At 38.7% G+C, this 21,294-nt stretch overlaps 2 protein-coding genes across 2 annotated transcripts in view; one reads left to right on the top strand and one right to left on the bottom strand.

Moving 5' to 3' along the window:
• The window catches only part of rdgB (retinal degeneration B), a 205,612-nt gene extending 203,724 nt beyond the window's left edge, over positions 1 to 1,888 (bottom strand). Inside the window, exon 1 of the mRNA XM_076198412.1 lies at positions 1,799 to 1,888. The gene's annotated coding sequence lies outside the window, so the exon portion shown is untranslated. The remainder of the gene's footprint in view (positions 1 to 1,798) is intronic.
• A 237-nt stretch (positions 1,889 to 2,125) lies between these two features.
• LOC143033232 (uncharacterized) lies at positions 2,126 to 19,890 on the top strand. Its single transcript, XM_076198433.1, has 7 exons — positions 2,126 to 2,270; positions 9,862 to 9,980; positions 12,038 to 12,212; positions 12,570 to 12,748; positions 13,571 to 13,700; positions 15,836 to 15,979; positions 17,909 to 19,890. Exons 1-7 carry the CDS (start codon positions 2,228 to 2,230, stop codon positions 18,064 to 18,066), a joined length of 948 nt encoding a protein of 315 aa, XP_076054548.1. The 5' UTR covers positions 2,126 to 2,227; the 3' UTR covers positions 18,067 to 19,890.
• Positions 19,891 to 21,294: the final 1,404 nt, after the last annotated feature.

Consider the following 21,294-nt stretch of genomic DNA (forward strand, 5'->3'; position numbering starts at 1 on the left):
TCCACCTTAATTAAATAATTATATTTCATCCAGAATAAAGTAATTTACTTAAATATTGGGTTTGATTGAGGTAATATCTTACGATTCGTTGGATTATTTTAGTAATTTTCTATTCCTAAAAATAGGCTTGATTCACCAGAAAATAGTCACTTCCTAGGAACTGTACTAATAAGAAAATACAATAATAATGCTTATGGTACTAATGATAATAACATAATAATAGTAATCATAACATAATGATAATAATAATAATAATAATAATAATAATAATAATAATAATAAAAATAATAATAATAATAATGATAACTGAATAATGATGATAATAATAACAATGATATTACATACATACATAGACCAAGGCTTTTACCCCCTTACATGGGAGGTAGCCAAAAAGGAAAAGGCATAAAATCATTTCCACCCATTCCATCCCTGAATACACTCCACACCCCTCCACCCTCCCTCTCATCTTAGCACCTCCTGAAAAAAAAACAATGATAATAATAATAATAATAATAATGAAATTAATAATTGTGCCACCCAATTTTCTAAAAAGATAAAACAAAAAATAAAAATAAAAGTAAAGGAGGTAGTCAGGGTCCAAAGGCCTCCCATCTTGCTTGTCGTCAGTCGATTCTATTCGCCCAGGGAGCGGCCCTCCTGCCCCCGTCCCTTGATCATCGATTCCAGACGCAGTCTGGTGACGTCACACAACCCTCACCTGAATAAAATCCCCTGACGACGCCTAGACTGTCCATAATCCGAATATCACGTGCGATGGGTATTCAAAAGCACTAATTGTTTGATTGATTGATTGGTTGATAGTTGTACAGTTGATAAATGTCTTTTCTAAGGCAATAAGAGGTCTAATTGAATAGATCGTCTACGACAACAAGCCACATGTCACAAAATCCAGAACAAATATATAGTGTGTCAACAACAGTAAAAAGCTTAAATTTATTTATTTCATTGTCTATTTTGCAAGAATACACATTATGTGGTTAAGTTGTATGTGTTTTAAACTGGAATTCTGGCTTCATGTGAATTAATTATTCTTATCGAGATTTTGTCTCTCCTAACTTAGACAAAACCGCCTGACGTCGGTCACAATAAAATTAAGTCGACATTTCAACATGTGTGGGATGGCAACAAGAAAATTCACTGTTCATTGTAAAAAAAAGTGTAATTATGAAGTTTGGTCCAAATTATCCGTCATTTATAAAACAATATATATTCTTTTTATAACAACCATGATAAGTGTTCCCTCTTATACCATATAGATATCTTAAATCGAGCAAAACTAAATAAATCTTCGCTAGTATTTACAACTTCCAATCTGGATACAAAACGGTAAATACGAACTGATGTGGAGTTTTATATAACTGATTCTGATACTGCCAGGCCAAGCCACGTTACAAGTTGTACATTCTGTGCTATCAAATATTCTAAATGGTGAACGTGACAGTAACTGATCAATTTGTTACATTATAGTGACACATGTAATATTCTAGTTAGAGTAGTTACGATATTTTCATGATACAAAACAGAGGACAACATGATATCAACATCAAAATAATGATATTGCATTATAATTTTAACTCCTCATTCCTTGACATTTAATTTCATTTGTAAATAAAGAAAATGTAAATACTATTTCATCTACTTTCTTTTTTTCCGTACTCGAACTACGCATTCGGCTTCCCCCTAGATATAGTATTAGATAGTCAAACACCATTGATTACTAGTTTACAACGTTGGTAACAAATCATCTCTATCACAGGTACATATTTATATTACTTACCTTTCTTAACCATGTGAGTAAGGGTTATTCTTGGAGTAACTATGGAAAATTTTGACTCTGGGTTCTTCTGTACCCACCTGTGTCCAAACCACTGTCACTTGTCGTCTGCTTTGTTTATCTGTAGAGTAGCAAAAAGAGAAAAAATTCGTGGTGTAATTGTACATGTCCTAAAGTAAGAACGACCAAAATAAGTATGCCAAAGATTATAATGTATGTACATTAATTGTATACGATATTTTTAATATTTAATAACTTATAACATAGACTTATAAAATACCATAAGTAAGAAATCATAACATCACCCATTTTCTTTCAGCAGAAGTTGTTTTCTACGCTTTCCATCACAGCTGACAGGAGACCCACCCAAAACACGACAAGGGATGTAAATATCTAATATTATTCCCTGTATACGGCCTCGGAAATGTAGAAATGACTTTGAAAAGTGTACTCCTTTTCCTCCTCCTGGCCCAGAGTAAGTACACGAGAGACCAGTGATGCTATCAGTAGCCCCATGTTGTACTAGATATATGCATAGAAGTTGGCGTCGTCAGCCATAATTACATGCTGACCAGGAAGTTGAACGAGTAAGTTTGCGGTGACGACTTATGTTACCATGCCCTGCAATATTACTCGAGTGGATATAAATGTTGTAGTATTATGATGGGACCAGCACACTTGATTTATTTACTTGGAGGTCTTCTTCCATGAATGACCTGAAAGATGGACGGTGTTGTTGTTGTGCTTATTTTCCACGAATACTCGATTGCTGCCATTATAACGCAAATACAACTCAGTTTGTTTTCAATTACATTGGATTAATTTATGAGTTGATAGCCTTTTTAATTTTTAGTTGATGGTGAAACCCCTATTACCACTACTGATACTCAGACTATTTAAATAAAAAGTATAATCATTACATATACTAAATTGAAAAGAAAGTTATGGTTAACATAATATTTAACTAGAATTACTTGTGTCAGTAAAGTTCTCATCTGGCATACTTCATCATTATATTCAGCATACAAGCTAATATATCACAATACTTTGCTTTTCAATTATATTGTGAGTTTAGCAAGAGGCCTAGGATCCATATCAGAAATTGATTTGTATGGTGACACCATTTAATCATTATAGCTTGTGTACTGAAGCATTTTTTATTTTATTTGTTTTGGTGCAGAATACAGGTATGGATTCTGTGTGTACTCATTGACCCCACACCTGTACTTTGTGTTTTTTTTTTTGTGTTTTTTTTTATTCTGCGATATCATTCCAATAATTTACTCATTATTATATACCTTAATCTTGGTATTTGTTCTTAACTTCTAGGTATAATAGAGAAGGGTGGGGTCTTCTTAATAATATTTTATCACATTTGATTGCGAAAGACAAAATTTGTTAGTAGGCAAACTTGGACAGTATATAATATAATTTAGGGAATTTTAAGTTTTGTGATTATACAGAACTTGGAATTATAAGGAAAGATTGTTGTGGAGCATCATGTGTTCAATTTAATAAGAGTCATGATACACCCCTTCACCCTACCCATGATAAACATAGTATCAATTGTTGTATATTTGTGTGGGAAAATGCTAGTTTTATTTATTTATTTATTTTGTTTTATTAGTAGTATTTCGTGAGGGTTTCACATTCTTGAGTCCAAAGGACTTGATATGTATAAACATAAGTTCCCTGGGAAAATTTTGGAGTCCCCTGTTTCAACATTCAATTTAGTATTAAACTTACAGTCACATCCAGAGTCCACTGCCTATACAGATACTCAAACAGTGTAATCAAGGACCATATGCCATAAGGCACATAATCATGACTTCAGTAATCACCATTTCCCTGTGTACATAGATTTTTAGGGAGAAATGCAGTGACTGCTAGGTACTGATATAGAGTGCTAGTGATCTCTTCAATGTGAGTCAAAGTCTCACACACAGCATCGGATGCCTGATGTACGATGATTGATGCATCACAATACTCACAATATAAAATATAAAGTCGCTGTTGTAATACTCGTTTGCTTTCACTGAGTAATAATAAACACAGAAAATGTGATCAAGCCAGTTCACAGAATTCGGGCATCATTCAGGTACAACTACAAAATGAATATAATCAAGACTCCAACAGGAGTAACTGCTATACCATTAGATATAGGGTAGCATCCTTAATTGTATCCTCAGTGTCTCTCCCTCTCATTCTCTCTCTCTCTCTCTCTCTATATATATATGCGAAGAAAATGAGAGTGAGGAGAATGGAGGAGAAATAAGGAAGGATGAGGTGAAGGCAGTTGTAAAGATGATGAAAGCAGGTAAGGCACCTGGTCTGGATGGATGTCATGCAGAATGTCTGAAAAAGGGAGGTTCAGTGATGGTGGACTGGTTGGTGAGGTTATTTAATGTTTGCTGGAGAGAGGGTAGAGTACCGGAGGACTGGAGGAGTGCCTGTATAGTTCCTCTTTACAAGGGAAAAGGGGACAAGTGTGAATGTAGTAATTTCAGAGGGATTAGCCTGTTGAGTGTAGTAGGGAAGGCTTATGGGAGGATCTTAATTGAGAGGATTAGGAGAGGAACAGAAGGAGTAATTGGTGAGGAACAGTGTGGATTTAGGACGGGTAGAGGTTGTGTAGATCAGATCTTTGTGGTAAGACAGATATGTGAGAAAGCTATAGGAAAGGGGAAGGATGTTTTTTGGGCTTTTATGGATCTGGAAAAAGCTTATGATAGGGTAGACAGAAAGGCACTGTGGGAGGTTATGCAGATTTATGGGATAGGAGGAAAGCTTTTGGGAGCTGTCAAGAGTTTTTATGAGAGTAGTAGAGCATGTGTTAGGATTAGAAATAGAAAGTGAGTGGTTTGAAGTAAAGGTGGGACTTCGTCAAGGATGCGTTATGTCGCCCTGGCTGTTCAACTTATACATGGATGGGGTGGTGCGAGAGGTGAATGCTAGGGTAGTGAGTCAGGGATTGGAGATGGTTAAAGAAAATGGAGATAAGTGGGAGGTGAGCCAGCTGTTGTTTGCAGACGACACTGCGCTTGTGGCAGGGTCAGAGGAGGGATTGAGGAAGCTGGTGGCAGAGTTTGGGAGAGTATGTGATAGAAGAAAGCTAAAGATAAATGTGGGTAAAAGTAAGGTGATGAGATGTACAAGGGGTGAAAGTGGCAGTAGACTAGAGTGAACATTAAGGGAGAGCGACTGGAGGAAGTGGATAGTTTTAGATACTTGGGTGCAAGTGTAGCAGGAAAAGGTGGAGTGAAGGTGGAGGTAGAATGTAGATTGAGAGAAGCGAGTAAATGCCTTGGTAGTTTAAAGAGTGTAATGAGGAATAGACATTTGGGAATGGATGCGAAGAGGAGACTGTATGAAGGAGTGATTGTCCCAACAGCACTGTATGGGGCAGAAACGTGGAACATAAGAGAAGAAGAGAGAAGGAGTTTGAATGTGTTTGAGATGAGGTGTCTGAGAAGTATGGTGGGGGTTACTAGGCTGGATAGAGTGAGAAATGAGGAGGTGAGGAGGAGAACAGGGGTAAAAAAGGATTTGGGAGATAGGGTTGTTGAAAGAATATTAGGATGGTTTGGACACATGGAAAGAATGAGTGAAGAAAGACTAGTAAAAGAGGTATGGAAGGCAGATGTGGAGGGAGTGAACATGAGGGGATGTCCTAGGATGAGGTGGATGGATGGGGTGAAGGGGGCTTTGGGGAAGAGGGGAATGTCTGTTGAGGAAGGAAGGGAGAGGACGGAAGACAGAGGTGAGTGGAGAATGGTTGTATATGGATGATGTTGTGACTGCATGAGGAGGAATGGGCGGGGGAGTGGGGTAGTATGTGTGAGTAAATTTTGACGCAGCCCGAAGGGATTTCTCCCCGTCCTCGCCTTATATGCAAAGGGGGACGGAGAGGGGGTGTCGCCGATTAAATGAAGCGGCCTTGCTGTGGATGTACTGTGTCTTGCGACACTGCTTCTGACCCAGGGCGGTGGGCAGGGTGCAGGGATGACCCGTCATCCAGGAGGTGCTCAGATGAGAGGAAGGGTGGGAGGGGTGTGGAGGGTATTTAGGGATGAAATGGGTGGGAGTGTTTTTATGCCTTTCCCTTTTTGGCTACCTCCCTTGGAAGGGGGAAAAAGCCTTGGTATATGTATGTATGTATATATATATATATATATATATATATATATATATATATATATATATATATATATTCCTCCCTCTCTCCCTCACTCACACACTCCCTTCTTTTTCCCTCTCACCCTCTCTCCCTCCTTCTCACCCTCCCTCCCTCCTCTTCACCCTCTCCTCTCTCTCTCCCTCCCTCTCTCTCTCTCTCTCTCTCTCTCTCTCTCTCTCTCTCTCTCTCTCTCTCTCTCTCTCTCTCTCTCTCTCTCTCTCTCTCTCTCTCTCTCTCTCTCTCTCTCTCCCTCTCTCTCTCTCCCTCTCTCTCTCACTCTCTCTCCCTCTCAAATTGTAGGCACCCTAATTATCCCTAGATTGGAATATACAGCCATAGTATGGTTCCTGCACAGAGCAAAATGACATAAACAAAATTGAGAGAGTAGTAAGCACACCAACCAAAACAATTCCCAGTCCTGCTGAGAAGCATCAGAGCTTCCATCATGAAAGGATCGAATATGAAGCCAGGATTTAATTGCAGTGTTCTACCCTTTCATGAGCCTTTTCTAAGTCCATAAAGGCCAAAAAAACTTCCTAACCTTTTGCTAAACCCTTCTCACAAGTCTGCCTTACTACAAAAATCTGATCTGTGCAACCCCTACCTTTCCTAAACCCACACTGTTCCTCACCAATCACTCCCCCTGTTCCTCCCCTCAATTAAAACCCTCCCATAACCCTTCCCAACTACACTGAACAAACTACTAATCCCACTGAAACTATAATACTCACATTTGTCCCCTTTTCCCTTGTAAAGCAGAACTATACAGGCACTCCCCCATTCCTCCAGCACTCTACCCTCCCATAGACACACATTAAACAACCTCACTAGTCAGTCCACTATTACTGTACCTCCCTTCTTCAGTTACTCCACATGACACCCATCTAATCCAGGTGCCTTACCTGCTCTCATAATTCCAAAGCTACTTGCACCACATATTTCCTTATTTCTCCTCCATTTTCCTCTCCCATCACTGCCATTTTCTTGGCACCTCTCACTGCTACCACCACTCCCTCCCCATCCTGCACATTTAACTGCTCTCTAAAATACTCTGCCCATTTTCCCCTTACCCCCTCCTTTTTTTATTAATATCTGTCAATCTGCACATTTTACCTTTTCTTCTCTATTTTGACTCGTCTCCCCTTCCTCTCTTGATTTCCTTCCAAAACATCTTTTATTGTTTTCAAAATTATTGGTCATATTCCTCCCCCATTTCACATCTGCTCTTCTTTTTGCCTCCTTTATTTTTTATTTTTTTTATTTCTTATTTTTTTTATTTCTTATTATTTTTCTTTAATACTTCTCATAATTTTGTCTTGTCCTACTTTATAACCAGTCCATTAATGCTTGCTTCTTCTCAACTACTATCTTCATCTTTTCATCATCCCACCACTGACAACCCTTCCCTCTGTTCCCTCTCATCCTCCTAGTTCCACATACCATCTTTGCACACCTTGTCACTTCCTCTTTGAAACACCCCCAATCCTCTTCCATTCCTACTTCTGCTCTATCCTTCACCACCTCTCACACATCTCTCGGCCTCTCCTTGTGTTCCTGCTCCTTTTCCTTCTCATTTAAACAGTTTGCTCTAAACACCTCCCTACCTCCCACCCCTTTTTCTTTTTCTCTACCTGTCCTCCACTCTCAACTTACCTTCCACCAAAAAATTATTTCATATTCTCCCACTCTCTTCCCTAATAACATGGACATTCAAAACTCTTCTTACTCCTTTTCCTGGATACCACTACATAGTCCATTAATGCCTTATCAACTACCCTTCCATGCACTACCCTCTCCCATGTGTACTTATGCTTGACTCTTATCCTAAACAGTGTTAGCTATCATCAACTCTATTTCGAAACACATCTCCACCATTAACTCTCCACTATGGTTTTTACCAGACACTCCACACTTCCCAACAACTCCATCTATTGGTTCATTCCCTACTCTAGCATTTGGACCATAACTATGCATATACTACACATACATACATACATATACCAAAGGCTTTCTTCTTCCTTACATAGGAAGTAGCCAAAAACAAAGGCATAAAAACCACTACCCATTCCATCCCTATTACACTCCACTCCCCTCTACCCTCTTCCCTCCCTCTTATCTTGGCACCTCCTGGATGACGGGTCATCCCTGCATCTTGTCCACTGCCCTGGGTCAGAAGCAGAGTCGCAAGACACAGCACATCCACAGCAAGGCCGCTTCATTAATTTGGTGACCACCCTTCTCTGTCCCCTCATGCATATACTACATCATGAAAACCCCAAAGTTGGGCCACATTTACTTATGATTTGTATATGTAGTGTTCCAATAGATTGCTTTATAACAAATACCAGTTTTATTTAGTGTCGGGAACATCAGCATCACCAGCTTGTATTGATTTATCAACAGACAGGCGTGACCAAGTTTTGAGTGAATATTGTCTATATAAGTGTGAGGTATTCGTTCATAAGGACTCGTCCAAATGGCACGTTCGTTGTTGTTGGCATGCATGACCTTTTTAATGTTTCACCCCTTTTCCTAATTTTAACTCATCACAGTTCCTAATGTTTTCTGTCGTCTTTAAAGAGGATAGGAGCATCAGGAGCTAAATACACGTAAAAGAATGCAAAATGTTTTATTTCTCAATTTTGAATGAGGTTTAGGCCCAGTGGCTTGGTCAGGATTTGACCACTTTGGATGGGGGGATGGGGGGTAAGGCTTAGGTGGGGCCAAGCTTATATATTTATTTACTTTCTTTACAAGGTTGTTATTTATTGACAATAATGTTATTTATATTGGCTCTGTTGTTGAAAATCATGGCCTCTTCTGTTTGCTTAATGTTAACCAAGAATTTTTAGATGGTTTTCAAGGACATTTGGTATGAGTCTGTGGTCAGTATTGATGAATATATTGTCAATATAATCAATGATGACATTGATAACAGATACCAACAAGAGATAATTTGGTTTATTACTTGGGAAACAAAAAAATATATATATATATATATATATATATATATATATGTTTATATATATATATATATATATATATATATATATATATATATATATATATATATATATAAGAATAAAAACATACTCTTATGGTTAACCAACCTTGCTTTGCAGTGAACAGTTGATTGGATAAAAAAAAAAAAAAACTCAGGTTGTTGACAAACTAAAGCCAACCCTATACAATCAATATTATTGACATAATATATTTACTCAGTTTTTTTTTTTGCAATATTTGCCTCCCCCTGCTTGGCTCCTAATTATTGCACAATATTGTCAGTCAAGAGAAGGATTTCAGAGAGATATCATGACGGAATTGTCACTCATCCTTTTTGTCAGATGTGTCTATGGTATGAAGGCAGGAAGCATACTGATAGAATATTGCTCAATATTACCCTTGTACTACTCACTTTAGTCATATTGTGCAATAAAATATCAAGCTCTTTTTTATGTCTTCAGTATATTGTGTTATTCTTCAATACCACCCTTACACTGTCAATAATATTGTACAATAATATTGATCATATAGGGCCCTAAGTTGTAAAATTTAGTCTTGTTTTATAGAGGGGACGGAAAGGGGGGGTCACCGATTTGATGAAGCAGCCTTGCTGTGGATGTGCTGTGTCTTGCAACACTGCTTCTGACCCAGGGCAGTGGACAAGATGCAGGGATGACCCGTCATCCAGGAGGTGCCAAGATAAGAGGGAGGGAAGAGGGTGGAGGGGAGTGGAGTGTGATAGGGATGGAATGGGTGGGAATGGTTTTTATGCTTTTGTTTTTTGGCTACCTCCCTTGTAAGGGGGAAGAAAGCCTTTGGTATATGTATGTATGTTTAAAACTAACATTTTGTAGGTTTGTTGTACTGATAAGTTTGGATTTTGCAGCCATTCTGGTGAGCAGCGGCCATATTTCCCAAGAAATGGAGGAGGAAGAGGAAGTTATGGACGTAGATGAAGGAACCAACATGACTATACAGTGCAAGGGCAGGGATGGCATAGTGAAGGTAAGGCTTGTGTTTGTTTACAGTGCAAGGGCAGGGATGGCATAGTGAAGGTAAGGCTTGTGTTTGTTTCTTTTCTTTTTTTGTATTTTAAAACTGGTATTTATTCTAAGCTGAGGAAGACCTACAGTCAAAAGGTTAATGCTGGGTGGTATCCTAATTAAAAGTAGAAACAGCACATCATAAATACACCTGACCCTGCAGGTTCCACATTTGCTGTTAGCTGTTTTTCGTTGGTTGTTTTGTGTTAAATAGGTTTTGTTTTTGATGATTTTGGCTTCTTAAATGTGTTGAAATTAATTTATATGTCTACCAGTGGATGTTTTTTTACATATGGCAGAGGTCTCAGGGAGATGGAAATTATTTTGTGTCCCTTAAAATCAGTAAATGTTGGGGGTCAGGTGCATCTTGGTAAGCATCAGCAGCACCTGAAAATATGAATATATAAGAACATAAGAATGAAGGAGACTGCAAGAGACCATAAGGCCTACAATAGACAGTTTCATGTCCATGACCACCTGTCATCCCCATCCATAAAGTTGTCTAACCCTTTCTTTAAACAACTGATAGTTTCTGCACTCACTACATGATGGTTACTAAGTCTCTTCCATTCGTTGACCACCCTATTAGTAAACCAATTCTTGACTATTTCCTTCTTCAATCTAAATTTGTCCAGTTTAAATCCAATACTGTGAGTCCTGCCCTGTTGTTTTAATATGATGACCTTGTGTGCATCACCCTTGTTAAAGCCTTTGATCCACTTAAACACCTCTATTAGATCACCCCCGCACTCTGTGTCTGGAGGTTGGGTGGGTGAGGGGGGGAATACTCCCACTGTGTTTCCCTGCGTGTCATAGAGGGCAACTAAGTAGGACATGACAGTGGAACTAGCACCCTCCCGCCCCTTTTTATACATACATATACCAAAGGCTTTTCCCCCGTACACAGGAGGTAGCCAAAAACAAAGGCATAGAAACCACTCCCACCCAAAATAAAGGCCTTTTTTATATTATTATAATGATGCATGAGGGGGAGTGGGTGGGGGATGGGGGGTGAGGAAGTATGTATGAAAAAAAAATTTGACGCACCCCGAAGGGATTTCTCCCTGTCTTCTCCTTTTCTGCATGAGGGGACGGAGAGGGGGGGGTCGCCGAATTTATGAAGCTGCCTTGCTGTGGATGTGCTGTGTCTTGCGACACTGCTACTGACCCAGGGCAGTGGACAGGATGCAGGGATGACCTGTCATCCAGGAGGTGCCAAGATAGGAGGGAGGGAGGAGGGTGGAGGGGAGTGGAATATATGGGAAATGAAATGGGTGGGAGTGATTTCTATGCCTTTTTCTTTTTGGCTAGCCCCTGTGGAAGGGGGAATAAAAGCCTTTGGTATATGTATGTATGTATAATTTAATTTAATTTTTCTTCTTTTTTCTTCCTTCTCTCCTAATATGGTGTATTAACTGTACAAATCTTCCCAGAATTTAGTGACACCTTACAGACCAGTCACACAACATTCTTTTATGATTGGAAATAAATTTAATTCAGAATTGAATGTTGATCACTTTTAATGTCTGCCATCCCACCGTGTTTCTGTTCTTAAGATCTTTCTGTTACCATTTCTTCAACTGCACCTCTTTGGTGTAAAATTTCCCTATAAGAATGGAAGTGCTAATTATTTCTGTCAAAATATTTGTACCATATAAGTTTGGGCAGAAAACTATGCTCTGACAAAGCTACCAACCTAATGAAGAGTATTCAGGCATTTGTTTATGTATTTATAAGATACATGCATTTATGTATTTACCTAGTTGTATTTACCTAGTTGTATTTTGCGGGAAGGGGAGCTATGCTCGTGTTGTCCTGCCATTGTATCTCTCAGTGTCTAGTTTGCTTTTAAACTCGTGAATGGTTTTTGCGCTTACTATTTCATTATCCAGTTTGTTCCAAGTGTCTAAAACTCTATGTGGAAAACTGTTTTTCTTCAGTTCTCTTCTATAGCTATGTTTTCTTAATTTCCTTCCATGTCCTCTTGTGTTTCATAGTAAATTGTTGTTTTCTCTTCAGAATCCCAATAACACATATTGGACGCACGACCATACTTGGTTTGGTCCGAAGAAGGAACATGTTCTTCCTGACGGCTCTTTACAGCTGCTACAAGTGACACGGCAATTCAGTGGCCATTACAAGTGCCTCCAGAAGCCTAATCACCTCGTTAAAGATGTCAGACTTATTGTTAGAGGTAATATGCCCCCCCCAAAATAAAATATATATATATATATATGCCATTGACATAGGGTGTATATAATACAATACAATTGGTTTCACATTTCATCCACAATGAAATAAAAAAAAAATTCTCTCTCTCTCTCTCTCTCTCTTCTCCCTTCTCTCTTCTCTCTTTTCTCTCCATCTCATCTCTCTCATCTCTCTCTCCATCCGTCCATCCAGCCTTGTAACCCCTGTCATACTTCCCAGTCACCTCATCTCAAATGCATTCAAACTCCTCCTCTCTTACATATGATAAAATGTATATTGGAGGTATGAATAATTACTATTCAGACAATAAAACCACGCTTTTATTTCCCTCCCCCCATAGGCCCCCCACCCCCACCAACTCGGGTCAGTGTGCGTCCTGCGACAGTGCTGGCAGTTGTCGCATTTCACTACGATATGCCTGAGGAACAGGAGCAAGACCCCGTCAAGCTCCATCTGGTGTATCGACCAATCCATTCGGAGGATTGGCATTTATTACCGCATCACATCTCTCCCACACAGGTGAGGAAAAAGGTAGCGAAGCATTACGGACTAGGATCCCCGACACCTGGCAGTCGTTGTTTGATGTGACGGTCCTCGTGGTATCCTGAAGCAAGTGATATTTGAACTCCTTTCCCATAAGAGTTTACCATATCTCCAACCCGTTCACTCCCCAAGACTGACATTCACTCTGCGGAACGGAATGATCCAGTATCTTTCAACTTCAAGTCTATTTCCTCCATGTTCTCTTATAAAGAGTACTAATAACTGTTCTGATATAGAATGATATATATTCTGATAACTATTCCTCTCTTCCTACTCGGCTTTCAGTCAGCAAGATACACAATCAATCAATCCATTCCCACTGGTCCATTTGCAGAAGACCTGTTTCCTTCAGGAAACTGGAAATAGCCTATGGGCGGAACATTAACCTCTTCACTACGGGCCAAAATCTCGCGGGGAGCATTAGCTGCCAGACATGCGATGTTGCGTCATAATACTCACATTATAAAAAATAAAGTTACCGCTGTGTTGCTCGTTCTCTTTCACCCGTGAATTTTGATAACCATAGAAAATATGATGAAGCCAGTTTACAGGTACAACTACAATATATATAATCAAGACGCCGACATCGGCATCCTCGCGCACCCACTTGCTCCTCATGACGCCTACGTAGGTGTCATCGTATCGAAGGGGTTAAGTGACTTACATAAGAGATACTGTGTTATTGTCTGGGGATTGTTAGTGTGAGGCATAGTAGTACAAGGTGTCCTGTATCTTCTGTGAAACAATTCCCATACTAATAAGATTGTTGGGTAATATGTATCGCTTTACATTTTTCAGAAAGAGGTGGACGTTTTTAAGCTAGAACCAAATACTACGTACGAGTTTTGTCTCTGGGCCAATAACTCGTACGGACCAAGCTCGAATGTCACGGTGATTGCCACAACTCTTCATGAAATGACGGAGATCGGTAAGGAACACAGTTTTGCAGTTCGTCTCGATAAGAGGGAAACAAAAGGGTGACAGATTGGAATGGGATGGATTTAGGTGGGAGTATGCCTTGGCTGTGCTTGTTGTGTCTTGCAACACTGCTTCTGACCCAGGGCAGTGGACAGGATGCAGGGATGACCCGTCATCCAGGAGGTGCCAAGATAAGAGGGATGGAGGGGAGTGGAATATATGGGAAATGAAATGGGTGGGAGTGATTTGTATGCCTTTTTCTTTTTGGCTACTCCCCGTGTAAAGGGGAAAAAGCCTTTGGTATATGTATGTATGTATGCCTTGGCTGGTTACCTACCTTATAAAGGGGAAGAAGAAGAAGAAGAAGAAGCCTTTGGTATATACTCATAGATAGAAGTATAGAAGTAGAAAGGAGTAAGTAGGATATGAAGAGGAGACTAATGGACAAAAATGTTCCCCTCTGATGCCTAACCATCTCACTTCATGACTAATATGGGAGACCACAACAGAAATAAGCTCACATGCCTTTTTGTGTCATCCTCAGCAATTGTAATTGTTATTTCAAACTATGTGTTCTTTTCATTATCTGCACTTCATGTATATTGCTGCAATGCTAAACTTAATTAATTCTTTAAACAATAGGAGAAATAGTGAAATCTAGCTTTCTAAACCTGATAAAATCTTTCTAGATTTTGGGTGCTCTATATTTATAATTTGTACTACATTTTATTATATATGTTGGATGAGGGGACGGAGATTGGGGGGTTCACTGATTAAATGGAGCGGCCTTGCTGTGGATGTGCTGTGTCTTGCTGCATTGCTTCTGACCCAGGGTAGTGAGTGAGATGCAGGGATGACCTGTCATCCAGGAGGAGCCAAGAAAAGAGGGAGGGAGGGGTGGTGGATGGGAGTGGAATATGTGGGGGGAAAAGCACTTGGTATATGTATGTACAGTATATTTATGTGTGTGTCTGTGTGTATTTATCTAGTTGTATTTTACAGGAAGGGGAGCTATGCTCATGGTGTCCTGTCTCTGTATCTCGCCATGTCTAAATTGTTCTTAAATTCATGTATAGTTTTTGCACACACTATCATTTCATCCAGTGATAGTGATTCACCATGGTCTTGGATCATGTGTTGGACTCATGATCAACAGCTATTTCCCTCCCAGAAGAGAGCTCAGAGCCAAGCTGTTTTCTTATCAGTCATGTTTAATCTCTTGGATAGCATAATGGTCAATGTCGAACAGTTCCTTCTAATGAGTACTTGTTCTATTATTCTTGCTTATGCCAGAAGGTTCTCTTCAGGTATACACAACCTCTTCAGACGTAAAAGAGTTAATTTCTTTCTCAGAATTTGAAATCTTGCATGAGTTACTCACTTCTGTGGATGTGCTGTGTCTTGCGACACTGCTTCTGACCCAGGGCAGTGGACAAGATGCAGGGATGACCCGTCATTCAGGAGGTGCCAAGATAAGAGGGAGGGAAGAGGGTGGAGGGGAGTGGAGTATGATAGGGATGGAATGGGTGGGAGTGGTTTTTATGCCTTTGTTTTTTGGCTACCTTCCATATAAGGCCTTTGGTATATGTATGTATTTTATTTATTATTTACAGAAGACAGGGATCAATGGAGAATGGTTGTATATGGATGATGTGATACATGAGGTGGAATGGGCGGGGGGATGGGGGGTGAGGTAGTATGTGTGAGCAAAATTTGACGCAGCCCGAAGGGATTTCTCCCCATCTTCTCCTTTTATGCATGGGGGGACGGAGAGGGGGGGGTCGCCGATTTAATGAAGCGGCCTTGCTGTGGATGTGCTGTGTCTTGCGACACTGCTTCTGACCCAGGGCAGTGGACAAGGTGCAGGGATGACCCGTCATCCAGGATGTGCTAAGATAAGAGGGAGGGTGGAGTGTATTCAGGGATGGAATGGGTGGGAATGATTTTATGCCTTTTCCTTTTTGGCTACCTCCCTTGTAAGGGGGAAAAAGCCTTGGTATATGTATGTACGTATGTATGTATTTATTATTATTATGATTTTTTTGCATCTGACCTAGATATGGACCAAAAGGTCTCCTGTCGACATGCTCTGACCTTGTAATCCTTATGTATGTACTCACTTCTGGTGTATCGTTTTTTGCCCAGAACTTGCACGGCAGTTACTGGAGGTCTCCCAAGGCTTTACTCCGAAAGCTTGGATCGTGGCAGTGTTGGTGAGCCTTGTCGTTATCAATGTCTTCGTAGGTGTGATGGCGGTTCTTTATTGCCGGTATTATAAGACTCATACAGGTAAGTGACTCGTTATCCATTGATCGTTGTACATATAACGTGTTTCTTTGGTCATATCCATTATATCATGTATTTACCTAGTTGTATTTTGCGGGAGAAGAGCTATGCTCGTAGTGACCCGCAGTTGTATTTTTCTGCATCCAGTTCTTTCTTAAAATCATGTATAGTGTTAGCACTCACATTCCATCAGACATCCTCCAGACAGGAAACACATTGGAGAAATCACTCCCAACACAACTTAGAACTGCTCTGATATGACTGTGCTTAGGCCACTACTTTGCATTAAAACAGAATCAACTGAGGTTAGGCCTGGCCATAAACAATGACCATTAATTTGCATTAAAATAGATGACCTGTCATCCAGGAGGTGCCAAGATTAGAGGGAGGGAAGAGGGTGGAAGGGAGTGGAGTATGATAGGGATGGAATGGGTGGGAGTGGTTTCTATGCCTTTGTTTTTTTGTTTTATTTTTTTATTTTTATTTTTTTGGCTACCACCCTTATAAGGGGGAAAAATCATTTGGTATATGTATGTATGTAAAGTAGAATGAACACAGAATAGGCCTGGCCACAAACACCAAATACTGTAGAGGCAACCATCACTTAGAATAAAGTCTTAGATGATCGTGAACACTACACTGTGATCCTACACTGTTCCTCTCTGACCCAACTCGAACAACAACACAAAATCTCTTCTTTGAGGAAGTTGTGGACCAAACCAGCAGCTGGTGCTGGTTATCTGAGAGACATGCAGAGCTGGATGTGTTACCGCTGGACAGGTAATGTGTTACTGTCGGACAAGTAGTGCGTTACGAAAAATCTGGGGTGCATTTCTGGAAATGCAGCCCATATTTTTCGGTGACACGCTACCTGTCTGACGGTAAAGCACCCAGCTCTGGAGCCATGGGTCTCCTGCAAGAGAGACTATTGGCAACAGATTGATTAATTGATCCCTCAAAGTCATGTATGTTGAGTCCATATGCCAGTGGTTCATTTCCAGCAAAGATTAGTTTTACCCTAAGAATGAAGCAGATGAGTGTTTTTATTTTTATTTATGTTATTCTATTTATTTTTTATTATTATTTTATTCTATTTTTTATTATTATTATTTTATTTTATTTTTATTCATTCTTTTTTTTTATTATTATTATTATTTTACTTTAATTTTAATTTTAGTTATTATTCATTTATTTATTTATTTATTTATTTTTTGAGCCATAGTCTAACACTTAAATTTTAAAAGGACAAGACTAAAGGAGTTATCACACTGGGCTAATTTTCCTCCCACATCCTACCTCCAACCTCCATTTGAAAAACTAAAATATGACTTTGCTTTCAGAAATCTAGACATCTCAAAGAACATTTCAACAGTATGTATAGGTGTACAATCTCTTAGTTCATCATTCATCTTTGCTCTATATGACGGAAAGATAATTTGATGTTTAGAGATTTTAATAAATAAAATATTGTAACCAAAGTCGTTTTTACTCAAACGAACTCTCGACAATCGGCGCTGGTGAACCCCATGGAAGCCCGGTGGGATAACCCCTTTTAGGAAGAACATGAGATGTTGACAACATAGCATGACATGATTCCTAGGTCACATATGCTGATGCCTTATCTTAAGCTGGCAATAATTTTTACCCAAAAAATGAGATAGACCAGTGTGTTTTTACTTTTGGATTGTTTTTTATTGATTTTTCTAATATACTTTATTTATTTATTTATTTTTTATTCATCTATTTATTTTATTTATCAATTTATTTTTATTTATTTATTTTATTTATTTATTTATTATTATTATTTTTTCTTTCTTTTACTGAATGTAGAGAGCTTTTTGGCTACTTCCTTTGGTATATTGTATGTATATATATTGAATGTCATCTTGTTACCCAACACAGATGTATTAAGTATTTCTCGTGTCTTTGCAGCTGGCAAAGACGACCCAGAAAGGATTGAACTTGTGCCTCACATCATCGAAAATCCTGCATATCAGGTCGATCAGCCTCTCGCAGTTGCCGGACCTTCTTCTGCAGACGGCTCTTCCAGCCTTCGTAGGTCCCCTCAATCACCTCCTGCGCTTGTTTGAATGGATGCCTGAGTGTGTGGATGTGGTCGAACAACGTAAACTGATCACGTAGTTATATCACTTGGTGTGATCTAAGAGCATACGAGTTAGAGGCGACATATGAACATGTAACTTAGATGCTAGTTTACAAATCATGCCATGAGAGAATATTTTGGAGGTCCTATGTATCGACCTCCTGATTTCATCTTCATTAGAATCGACAACACATAATAATGTGGAGGTGATTGTATAGCAGGTTTGGTGAATGAAATCATGCAGGGATCGTGACAAGTCCGTATTTGTGGTGATACGTGTTTTGTGGTTCAGAAGCCAAAAGAAACTTTTTGTCAATGTCGGTGGCGTGTTTGGAATGGCGTTTGCCAGCAGCGGAAAGAGTTTTAGCAATATGGATCTATTTGGAAATGAAAGAAAAAAAACATTGATAATTTATTTTGATGTGCTCTCTTGATATCCTCATGTACCAAGTTGTACCTTGACAAGCGTATTTTAAGCTATTTTTATGTGAGCTGCTACTAATGCCCTCAGCCCAGCTATCTGGGTATAGATCGTGTAGGTGGATCATACTGTTATGATGCCCTTACGTTAGTGTTTTTTTAGAATTACTTTTTTTACCGATTGATATTTAGGATATAAGACTGTCATTACTGATGTGATCTTATTTTGTGACAAAGTGAAGGTTGATCAAAGCTGGAAAAGGATAGTATTAATGAGGCTTTAGTAAGTTAAATCGTATATTTAAGGTTATTCTTTCGTCTGTTATCGTAAGAATTGAAACTAAAAAATACCATGAAATTTGATGTCGGGCCAGAGATGGGAAAGGATTGTCGAAGCTTTTGGTGCACTTTAGTCGTATCCACTTCATTGATCGTATTTTATTGTAACTGGTGTGTGAAGAACATCAGTATTAAGCTAGTGGCCATTTTAAGTCCAATATTCTTTGAATTATTACATGTACATGAAATTTTAGGAGTTACGTAATTTTTTTTTAAATTAGCGGTTTAGCTAAGTTGAAAGACATTCTTTGACCTAATAGAAACTAAGGCACTTCCCATAGCTTAGGAAACAAAGAAAAAACAAAATTAGTTATTAGCTAAAATCAAAGTTATAGATAATTTGCCTTCAAACAGATAGTAAGAACAGATTCTTATTACTTTCTTGAAGATGAGAAGCACTTTATGAACATTTTTTTAGCTGATGCTAGATTGTTGTTATTATTCATTTATATATTTATTTTTATTTTATTTTTTTACATTGGAAGGAGGACTTTTTGACAAAAACATTTTGGTTCTCATCTACACCTCCTCCACATGTGTTAAAGTACACCTCCTTATATTTATTGATTTTTTTTAACATTCAGAGGAGGACTTTTTGACAAAAAAAATATTCATTTCTCATCTCCGCCTCCTCCATGTGTGTAAAGTGCACCTCCTTGTATTTTTATTTTATTTTTTATTTTCTATATATTATTTTTTTTTTTAACATTTTGAACATATTTTGAACCAAAAATATTTGGTTCTCATCTCTGCCTCCTCCTTGAATTTATTTATTTTTTAACATTGACAGTAGCAGGACTTTTTGACAAAAATTATTTGGTTCTCATCTCTGCCTCCTCCTTGAATTTGTTTATTTTTTTAACATTGAGAGGAGAACTTTTTGACAAAATTAGTTGGTTCTGATCTCTGCCTCCTCCACGTGCATAGAGTGCACCTCCTTGTATTTATTTATTTATTTTTTATTTTATTGTATTTTTTTTAACATTGAGAGGAAGACTTTTTGACAAATATTTGGTTCTCATCTCCGCTTCCTCCATATGCGTAAAGTGCACCTCCTTGTATTTTTATTTTATTTTTATTAATTTATTTATTTATTTATTTATTTATTTTTTGACATTTCGAACATTTTTTTAACAAAAAATATTTGGTTCTCATCTCTGCCTCCTCCTTGAATTTTGTTTTTTTTTTAACATTGAGAGTAGGAGGACTTTTTGACAAAATTATTTGGTTCTGATCTCCACCTCCTCCACGTGCGTAAAGTGCACCTTCTCGTGTGCCATAAGTAGCCCGGGTGCTCTCCAGATTTATTAAAGCAGTTAGCATTGGCACTTCCCGAAACTGTCTTGACGGCATTTGTGTAATGTAACGACGGCAAAAGAGTAGAGTGACAAAGTGCTTCAACTGTGATTCGTGTTTATGCACTCCTTCCTGATTCCTTGCACCGTCAGGAAGTACTGACCCAGCGTTAGTCCTACACTCTGTCCAGATTAACTTGAAGAGGGTTTCTTCCATCAGTGCAACCGAGAACTTGGTTTGTGATTCTCAATTCCCGTTACGCAACGTGTACAGTGCTTCATCTGTTTTTTTGTTGTTTTTTTTCACCAAGAATATTACGTGTACAGGCCCTCGATTCGTTCAAGTCAAAGAAATATCTTACAAGTTGATATGAACAGAGTCTAGCGTGTGCTATGTGTTATGCAGCTTTAGCTGATAAGATATTTCCAACTCTTCTGTAGTGCGGTCGCGTACCGCAGAGTTTCCTGACGTGCTAGTCTCCTTCCAAGCCTCATAATTGAAGGATTGGTTCTTATCTTTCATGCTTGAATTGGTATTTGTACAAGAGTTGTAATCTTCAGGGTCGTTCTCCGTACGGATAGATATCAAAATCTTAGTGATTCTTACTAATGAGTTTTCCATTTCTACTGTATGTTGTTATATATCCAGGTGTATGTTTGTATACATATTATATATATGTGTGTATATATATATGTGTGTATGTATGTATATATAAATACACATATACACATACATACATGAGGATTATAAGAGATGTTGGTTTCATTTATAGATGTACAGACTTGATTTTAATTTAAATGTCACCATTTTGGTTGTGGGTTTATGTGTGGTGGTGTGTGTATATATATGTATGTGTATATATATGTATGTATAGATTTTGGTCATTGGAAGGGTGTGATGTGCGACCCATTTCTTGTCCGATTTATAAATCACAGGTTTGGCAGGGTCTCGTCACCCAAATAAAATTGTCCGCAAGTTGTCTCTTCCGCAATCCAAGGGATGACCAATTTTAGTTCCAAACCCGTGACTTCCGTTTCCCTCGGTTGAATGAAATTTAATGGAGATAGTCGGCATTTAATTCAGAATGCAAGAAGAGGAGTAACGACTTATTATTTTTTTCAAGTTTTCCTGAAAGGTGAAACAGTGTACTGTGAATTCA

The sequence above is a fragment of the Oratosquilla oratoria genome, chromosome 15, assembly GCF_046742065.1.
Source record: "Oratosquilla oratoria isolate Oo_2021 chromosome 15, ASM4674206v1, whole genome shotgun sequence".
NCBI classification, from domain to species: Eukaryota; Metazoa; Arthropoda; class Malacostraca; order Stomatopoda; family Squillidae; genus Oratosquilla; species Oratosquilla oratoria.